Source organism: Hippocampus comes, unplaced genomic scaffold (genome assembly GCF_001891065.2).
Source record: "Hippocampus comes isolate QL1 unplaced genomic scaffold, H_comes_QL1_v1.1 scaffold161, whole genome shotgun sequence".
In the NCBI taxonomy this organism is placed as follows: Eukaryota; Metazoa; Chordata; class Actinopteri; order Syngnathiformes; family Syngnathidae; genus Hippocampus; species Hippocampus comes.
The window spans coordinates 734,430-744,305 of NW_017806067.1; the positions used below are offsets into that span (position 1 = coordinate 734,430).

Sequence of the window (9,876 nt, forward strand, 5' to 3'; positions counted from 1 at the left end):
TTGGGGGGGGGGAGGAAAGGATGTGGGGGGGGGGGGTGAATGTTGACGTTGTGCCTGTCAGTGAGGTCAAAAAATGTTTTTGATGTGAAGGGGCATCCGAATACTGGACTAGAATGGCGGGGATTGGCGAACGCCTTGGAGTTTAACTTTAAAACTGTAATGTTTGAATTCATAAATAAATAGGGTGGACTAGCGGCGAGCAGTTCTGCCTCTCAGTGGAGAGTCTTGAATCGCAGAGTGGAGTTTTCTTTTTTCCTCCCTCTGCTAGATCTGGTGGCTGACTGCTTCCATTTGGCCCCACTGCCAGCGGACTGTAACATGGACAATCCACAATAGGCCCCCGTTCCTCTGCGTACTTTCTGACTCGCTTTGCCGTGTCTCCAGCTGCAGAGTGAGCTGAAAAAAAGAGCTTGACCGCATCACAGGGCGGCAACTTGAAGGAGTGCCCCAACTTCAGAGGCAACGCAGAGCCGCTGACAACCGAGCAAAAAAAAAAAAAAAGACAACATCTGGCTCACAGTTTAGCCGTCGTGCACCTCACCTCCTGTGATTATCTCTCCCTCTCCCACCGGCCTTACAATGGAACAAAGAGGAGTGTTGTTGAAGGACAGCCATGGGAAACAGAGAATCACTTCTGATGCCAGGGAGGAGAGTGTTCCGGTTGGTTCAAGTTAAAAAAAAAAAAAAAAAAGATTGTGAATGGAATTGAAAAGGCTAACAGTGCACTTTGTTTCAAAGCATGCTTCTGGGTTTCCTCAGTAACCCCCGTCCGTTGGTGTCCTCATCCTCACCCCTCGGAAGCATGTGCTCCGCAGATGAGATTTACTGGAAAACCACCACAAAGTCGATGAGAAAAGAGCCTGCCGCCGTCTGTTAATGCACACGACGTGGATTCCGATGAGTTTAACTCAGGAGAGGCCCGGCCAATGTGATGGCGAAGACTGGCCAGTTTAAATAGACGGCAAGGCCAGTGCCTGCAGGAGGTCTTACTTGCAATATTCGCTCGACGAGAACAATAGTGTAACACTATAGTCCAGAGAAGAAAACTGCCTGAAGATACGTCAGCAGTATTTCGAAAGCTGAGGAAGGAGAAAAGTCAAAATAGAACCATGTGTGTGAATAAAACCCGATCATGTCGTCGTGTCATGTCACAAGAAAAATGTGCAAACCATAACGGACAGGTTGTCGTCCGCATGAATGGACAAATAATTCAGATACAAAATAAAGACATATTTAAATATACCGCGTGTGATGCATTTATCATATAAAATAAATGCATACTGTCTTTAAATATACCGTATTTAATATTTTTACAAACGCGATCGTCAAAAGATATTTCACCATGTTGCTGCAAATTGGTCCTTAAGTCCGTCTGGCTTCCGCTGTCAAGATCCGATCTCGTCCTCCATCTGTCATTGCGCCACGCAACATGAGCTAATTTAACCACCATGGACTCACGCTTTATTAGTCACCATGCTGACTCACGGTAACCTCACGCCTCCTCCTTCTCTCACTGGCTCCATTTCTCCCGCTTGGTGTAGGCTTCCCGTCCAACATGGTCTTGCAGACAGAAATATGTTGTGATGCAACTGGGTTGACCCGTGGATTTCTCCAGGTGACTGGCGGCTTTGTTGACGTGTCTGTTTTGGAACTGTTGCTTGGCGGGATAACGTACATGAGTGGTTCTGAAAGAATATCTTGATAATCCTGAGGTTTCATTGCACCCTGCACAGATTCAAGACATTCTGTGCCAGGTTTAGCAAAGCAGCCCCAGAACATAACGCAGCGTCCTCCATGTTTCACAGTAGGGACCGTGTTCTTTTATTGGTCTGCTTCACAGGTTACCTGTTGCAACAGCTTTGGACCAGATGGCTCCCTCACTCTTCTCAAGAATGCGCCACATTCCGAGATTTCTTCGCTCCAGAAGGGTCTTGTTAAGACATTCCAACAGGAATGGCTTGGGTGTCCAATGAATGACCTGCGCAGTAGCAGTAAATGCTTGTTTGCATCTAATTCCCTCAGTAAATCCCCGGGTGGTCAGAGTTTGAATGTCCGCCATTTCCAGAGAGTCTCATCATGAGGTGTCACATGTGAAATTGGCGTGAAATGGAGATGATGGGGACGAGAGTGGGGTGGGAGGGGTCGGATTACATCCGAGCACAGGCAGGTCTTGACTGGTTTGCTCCTGCACCTCGGCGGGCCTGTCAAGTCAAAACAGCTGACATCACTGCGCAGGAAGTCTTATTGGAAACGGGGGAAACCGGGGCTAGGAAAATATGCTTTGATCCAAACAAAAACACGTTGTAGCACACCATTAAGAACACCTGCATGCAAAAATGGCAACCGATAAAAGCGCTCAACGTCGACCGACAAGGTTGTAGTAGTATTAATGTAACAAGATTACTTCTTGCGGTGTTACAGCTGCACTGCATGCATTCATTGCGAGGTTCCAAATTCCGACACATTCGTCATATTTTAACATTTAACCACACATATTCGTCATATTTTATTTTAACATTTAACCAATCACAGTCATTCTTATCTGTGTCACTTCGGAGATGGATGGATGTTTAGCTGAAAACGGGGCAAAATAAATAATTGGCTCGTTTTTTTCTGAGACTGTTTTCAGTGCCAATGTAATAAGTGGGTGGGTGCTACCTCCTGGTGGAGAAATAATGAAGGGCAAACGCATAATTTGTCCCCGTGCTTTGATTTAGACACAGATGTCCTTTTTCTTAAAAATAACAATAATAATTATAATAATAACCAAATTATAAATTGGTTCTAGCCGTTTGATAAAATATTCTGACTTGTCTCTGAAAAGTGTTGAAAATTCCGATGAAAGGGAAAGCAGCAGAAGCCTCCACGTAAATTCGACGCCTTTTCGTGAGGTTATGACGTCACATATGCGGAAGTCGCTCGCAGATCCGTTCTTACAAAAAATTATCTGCGCACGGTAATTTAGTTAAAAACGAGTATTTGTGAGAGTTTCAGCCGGTCAAATTGGTAGAAAAGATGTTACATGTCACAAAGGTCTATAACAACCAGATACAAGCTAAAATTTACAAAAAAAGTGAGGTAATATTGTCATTGTATCATTTCCAGTATGCTCTGTTACTAGTTTGTAGTCAGTGTGGGTTTTAATCATTTTTTTTAAAATTCCGCTTGCGTGTCCCCCCCAGCTCAAATTGCACACTACAGTACTTAAGAAAGTTATTCACGGTGCGACACTGCTATCTTGTGGACAATTTTAGTAACTACATGCAGGTGGGAAAAGGAAAATTACGTCCTTTGATGACGTGTGGTCAGATGACATAGACTGCTTATAGCGCCCTGCGACCACTAAGAGGCCCCCAAGAGCAATAAACGGCTGGATTATTGGCACGATGCTGCAACGGGCCCTGCCAGTCAGGGGCCCTTCGAATTGTTACCACCAACAGCGCTCCTGATTAGAAATAACCCCAAATGGGTTACTTTTGGTTCGAGTTCAGTGGCAAGGTAATGCATATCTGCATGTATCTGCGTGCGTGCGTGCGTGTGTGTGTACTGGCGCCTCCCTCCGACCCCTTGGGGTTGTGTATGGGCTTGTAGCAGCCGCATTCCTCCTCTCAGCTGCTTCTCAGCTCGACATACCAGGGAAAGAGGTGGATAGATAGGAGGGGAAAGAGTTTTGGGGGAGGAGTAAAAGAGGGATGATTTGGGAGCCATTTTCAGCAGGATGTTGTCATAGCTAACTGTCGTGGGGCCCCTCTGCGCCACTGGGAGGTCAAATACAGTAAAAAGTAGGAAGCAGGCGTTGAACTCAGAAGAACACTTATGGGATTCCCATGCTTACACACTCACACTCGCACACACACACACACACACACACACACACACACACACACACACACACACACACACACACACCACTGCCTTTTGCGTTGCTCCTTGGCCACTCAAGTGTGGATAGAAGGAATAAAGTTGTTTGTACAGTTATGTGTGAAATGAGGGGGTTAGTCACAGAAAATAAACTATTGTATGGATGATGTCATGTGTCGGAAGGAAAAAACATATTTAGTGAAGAAGTGTGTGGATGTGTGTGGGTGTGTGTGTTTGTTGCTGGCAGTGCAACGCAGCCCTGCAGTTCAAATTCTGATCACTTTGTTGTTGTCACGGGTCAGTTAGGATCAAGAAAAAAAAAACTCAGATACTCATTTGTTTTCTGTGGAAGAGGTTTAATGATGTATCACAGTCTACTTGTTTTCAGTTTGTATCTCCGTTTCCAAACTTCCACTACTGTTGCCATCATCCAGAGCAGACAAAGGTCATGTTCACTGCCAAATCAATTTAGTAAATAATCGAGAGAGAAAGACTAACTGTGCGTGATGTATTTGTTTCAAATTATTTCTGGAGTTGTTTTAATCCAGAGTCGACATCTGACCCGCTAATCTGCGTTTTAATTCCGACCTTCACGTAATATCTCGCCCCGAAGCCCTTCGTAGTTAGTGGTGGAGATTAAAATCGTGTAATGGCTGCTTGACTGGATTATCTGAGCGTTTGCTTCTGATTTTAGATCATGGAGGGGATTAACCTGCTCCCTTGTCTATTTTTGATCACCTGTTGTGGCATCTTTTAGGAGAACGGTTTTTGTAGTACTGACAATTTTTGAATAGATCATTTTAAATTATGCGTCCCTTCACTAAACCACACAATACACACTTTTAGGGCGTTTTTGTTCATTAATATAATAATAGTAAATGTAAGAAACGTTATAAATACATTGCTGTACTGTTTTCTTCTACGCGTGTAATAAAAAATAGAAAATTTTAAAATGATGACGTGACAAACCGCGTCTGAAAGGCAACCTGAAGTTCTTTCCAATCAGAATCGTCCTTTTTATACACTGACGTTGGTTTCCGCCAATGAGATGTCAACATTTATTGTTTCCCGCCAATCATCAGCCGGAATTCTCGTGGAAGGGGCGGGTGCTGTTTCTCGTTGGCTAGCCTTGTCCGGATGTTCCCCAACAGCAGTGAATGTGGAAATCGAGCTAGACAGGGAGGGGTAGACAGACTTACCGAACCGGGTCTCTCTTTTTAAAGTCTAATTGCTTTCTTTTGTATTTCATTAACCACCGAGTTTGCATAGCTTATGTAACGCTACGGTTATAAACTTCATCGTTGTGGCGGAAACCCCGCCGTCGCCGTTGCTGCATTTTCCTCGGACTACTGTCAAGCATTGTGAAAACAGCAAAGAAGAAAGAAGGCGAAGCAACATGGGATGGGGCGATAAATAATAATCATTTTTAAAAAAGCAGACGAGGAAGGCTTGGGGACCCGACGATGACTCCTTGGGAGGATCCGTGAAGCATTTTTTTTTATTATTTATCACCCCCCCCACCCCGCTTCCTTTTGTCTTTTTTTTTTTTTTTTTTTTGTTATTGTTGTTGCTTTTTTCCCCCCTCGTTTACCCTGCTACTTCAGGGAGGTTGTTTCGAATAGAAAGCGGCCACAAGCATGATGGACCAAGCCGGCATCCTGAGAAAGTTTATCCAGGGCGTGAAAGCCATGACCGAGGGGGACGACGACAGAGGAGAGGACAACTTCGGCAGCGACTTTATGGTGGGTGAACAAAATGATCGACACCTAGGTGCCTTGCTTGGTAGCTAGCTAGCTAGCTGGCTTTGATCGAACCTCTATCTCCGCGGCTCTTATCGCACCACCTCCCCGTGTCCCGGCCCGCTCTGTCCCGCAGGATGCAGGGGGCGGCCGCGCTGCTCTCTTCCTCCCCTTTGCAGGGTTCACGCGTCGGCCTAGCTTTGTCTCCCAGCCTCAAACACGCCCGCCGGCTCCACACTCTTTCATATAAGAAAGCGAATCTTCCACATTGACCTTATTGTTGGGCTTTAACACAGCCGTTATACAGTTTGGCGTATTTCGCCTGACCTGTTATGTGACTTCCTGTTGTTATAAGATAGCATCTGTTCACAATGACCGATAGACAGACAGATATTAATTCACCAATAACAGTAAGAACTCAGACTCATTGATCCGTGTTCCCGAAGTAACCACTCAATACTGACATCCGGAGTGGCTTGTGTCTTACTTCAGTCATGCATTTAGTTCTTTATCTGATTTGTTAGTGCATGCTGTCAATGCAGAATACACAATACCCTACCACAAATTTGCAACCAAAAAGTCCAATATTTTCCATATTGCAAATACGAAGAACTTCATCAAGGCAGTTTTCAGTGCAATTGCATTCGAAGGCGGGCAACAGTGGCACCATATAATGCATTTACGTCATAGGTTCTTCCGGCACATGTACAGATTCGACCCCTTTAATCAAAGCACCATTGCCTTTGATTTAAAAAAAAAAAAAAGCGTCCTTTCTGGTGCAGCCCATTTCTCCCCCTCATTCATAAAAAAAAAAAACACTACCAAAAAAAAACCCCAAAACACATTTAGCCTATTGGTCATCAGTTCCCCCAGAGTGCAATGTGACAGACATTTGAGTCAAGAGAATTGTCACGACCAATCTATAGCACACATGTTGCCCTTCATCTCTTTTGTAAATAGATTCATGCATGATTTTTCTTAATTGTAAGAATAATTTTGGCGATTGGTGGCGGGTTTTTTTTGGCGTGCGCACCTGCCCTTGTAAAGGCCTGTGAAAACGTAACCATGCTACATTGTTATGTGAACACGTCAGAAAACGAAGTCAGCCACGCTTTGGAAATAGCTGAAATCATCTCATCAAAAATGGACAACATTAAAATTGGAAATACCTCTTATTGCACGTGTTCTAATTATAGGTTAGCTTGTAGCTTCTGGGAACATGTATAACATCCAATGCTCATTTCACGTCATATTTTGTGTGACGTATAGGTTGTTTGTTTAATTATGACCTATTGATTGGGATGGAGGCATTGGGCACCCGCTTTCACACATCACACACCCTCCCGTGAACTTCATGGAAGCTGTTTGCTTGCCGGAGCTTGCAACATTCTTTCATGGGTCTATTTCATAACATGATGTCCTTCCTTTTCAATGGCTGTTTCATTGCCTTTTGGACACACTTTGTCAAACCCCCTTAAAATTAGGTAAAATATCAACATACTCATTTGTTGGTTTGGAGTCATTGGTTGAAGTAGCATTTCTAATGTTCATGTAACTACTTATTAGCAAGTAAGGATATATAGTATTCACGATTGAGTACTCAACTGACATGCTGCAGATCATACTGACCTAACATTAACACGGCGAGCCTCTTGCGTCACCCTCAAACAGCCCGTTTTATTTATATATATATATATATATATATATATTTTTTTTTTTCCCGGAATTTTCAGGAAAGTCCACTTTCATCTATATATATATGAGAAAATGCCTCAATTGAAGCTCTCGTGCTAAATATTCATTAATCCGAGGCCTCTGGCTGACTTTGCTCTCATCTGGCCACGTTTGTGCGCCGTTCCTCTTTAATTATTCATCAGAGAGCCGCCCGCCGACAGGAAAACTTGGTTAGTTAGGCCGCGTGCCCAGTGCAACCAAGCGTTATGGCAGGTTGCACCAGTTTTTCAGACCCATGCCTCAATTTCTTGGCTCTCGACACAGCAAGCGTGTGTGGGAAGGTGCTGCTTTGCACCAGAAAACTTGGACTTTAACACCCAGTTTAACTGCCTATTGTTACTTATATATAGAATGTGTTTTATGCGCATAATTACAGTGCGCTGGTAGGTCAACGAGTCACAGATTATATGCTTGGCCAAATGCTGTGGGAGAATCTGAAATATTCAGCCAGAGTGCTTTTTGAATTTAGAACTTAGTTTCTTCTGGCATCATCAGCAAATACCGGCAATGTGTGTGTGTTTTTTATTTTTATTTTTTTTTCCTACGAGAACATCAGTGACTCATGATGTGAACAGGCAGCCCGAAGCAGACGTGGAGTAGCCCATTACCATCAGCGCTACAAATGCCGGTTGGAATAACCCAAGGACGCAAAAGAGATAAAATCGTCGCTGTCGGAGCTTTATCTGACTAGTCTGAAGGGAAACATAAGATCATAAGTGCATCTCATATATATGCATGCAATTTGCTCAAAGGCGTCCCTCGAGGCGCTGCATCCCGAGCCTCATATAAACCTTGAATTTAAAAGCCTTACCATGCCCCAAATGAACACATTGGATGCAAATACAGTCCCCTCCAAAAGTATTGGAACGGCAAGGCCAGTTCCGTCGTGTCTGTTGTATGCTGAAGACATTTTAGGTTTCAGGTCAAAAGATGAGACAAAATTCCCGAAGTCCAGCTTTTATTGCATTAATTTGGATGCATTTTCTGAAAGTTGCCAGGCAATGGTTTTGTAGACTTCAAAATTCATTCTGCTGTGACCGGAGATAATATTTCTCTCATTATGGCTTACAGTATTAAGCTTGTATATGAAGACTAAATGTAATACAAGACCCCCTTTACTCACAGATTAGTTGTCTGCTGTTTTTTTTCTTTTCTTTAAAGCTAAATGCTGACTGTGGCTTTTTTGTTCTCCGCCCACGGGCTCCGGATATATTCGTGCCAAAGATGAAAGATGCTCAAACGTTCCGAGTCTCTCAGGTTAAAAAAAAGAAACCAAAAACAAACAAGACTCGAGACTCCCGCCGGCTGCCGAAAGAGTTTTGGCCTCGGTGGCTGTCATCTCGTTAAAGCAGAATCTTCCGTCTCTGGCCGACATGTGTGATGTGTGGATGTTTCATTAGCTTGCTTTTTGGTTGGGGTACACAGCATGGGGGTGTGCTGCTTTTGCTGCCGCTGCCGTTGTCGTGTGTGTAGCCGCTCCTCACGCTACTATAAAACACTGTCCGATTTCTTCAGTGTCACAATCTAAGACGCCACCACCTTGGGCTTAACCCAATTAAAAACAAAAAAAAAAAACAGGCCTTTTGCCTCAGAGCTAGCTTGTTCCCACCGAGGTAGCTTGTGTCAACTTTGATGAAAGGTACAAGGAGCTCAGCAACCCAGACCACACACTCAGGAAATGATGTGTTAATGTCATGCGTGACTAAGGTGAAAGGAAATGGATACTCTGGGGGCGAGGTGGTGGTCCTATTCGCCCCAGTGTCCGCTGCAAATTCAAAAGGCGTCCCCTGAACAATGACAGCCGCATTCAAAAAAGTGGGGAAACTCAAATCCGCATGTTGCGAACTGACGACAGATGTCGCGGCGGCGAGGGCTCGAACAAAAAGAACACGGCATTATGAGCACAACATCAGCAGCAGGTTGGCGTTTTATGGACTGCGAATAGCTAAGCGACCGGAGTGATCCGTGCGCGGCCGGCGCGCTGCGGCGCACGAGCAGTTCCCGTCCCCGGTCATTAGGATTATGTGCCGTTGGTCCACATCTGCTTCCGGCGGCTCGGGGGAACAATACCGACAAAAGGATTGTGTATTGTTTTCTGTTGGTACGTGTTGTGTTTTGCGTCGTCTGGTCTGGCACTTGAGGCTCCATCGGAAGTGGTCGCCTTCAGATTTGTGCAATCGGGATTCTGTCGGTGCCAGGCCTTGATGAAAATGAAAGGTACCCTACACTTGCGACAGTGCGTGCCAGTCCCTTTTTATATTCACTTTCCAAGCATTGTCAGCGCTGACCTCTTTTCTGTATGAAAGGTGACCATCGGAGTGCAGCTTCTTGCACTGCCCGACATGCCTGCTACACACTATACATACGCAGGAGTGCACATGGTCCGCCAATCACCACTTGCGCCCGAACTGAAGAAAGAGAAAGTGCCTAAGTGTGTATGCATGTGTATGCCTGTGTGTGTATGCCTGTGTGTGTGTGTGTGTGTGTGAATAATTCAGTGCGCCAAGCAAGCACGGCGATGCTTATTCAGCCGGGAGACAGA

General features: G+C 44.7%; 1 protein-coding gene across 6 annotated transcripts in view; it reads left to right on the top strand.

The window, feature by feature from the left end:
* The window catches only part of LOC109530085 (tyrosine-protein phosphatase non-receptor type 12-like), a 39,964-nt gene that overhangs the window by 13,221 nt on the left and 16,867 nt on the right, over nt 1–9,876 (top strand). For 2 of the 6 annotated variants that reach the window (XM_019893640.1, XM_019893641.1), the window contains one exon: nt 5,466–5,603. In XM_019893640.1, coding sequence (XP_019749199.1) covers nt 5,499–5,603 — 105 coding nt within the window. In that variant the 5' untranslated portion in view covers nt 5,466–5,498. Of the gene's footprint in view, nt 1–5,032; nt 5,604–9,876 lie in introns of those variants that run through there. The other 4 variants (XM_019893639.1, XM_019893642.1, XM_019893644.1 and 1 more) reach the window with 3 other exon arrangements.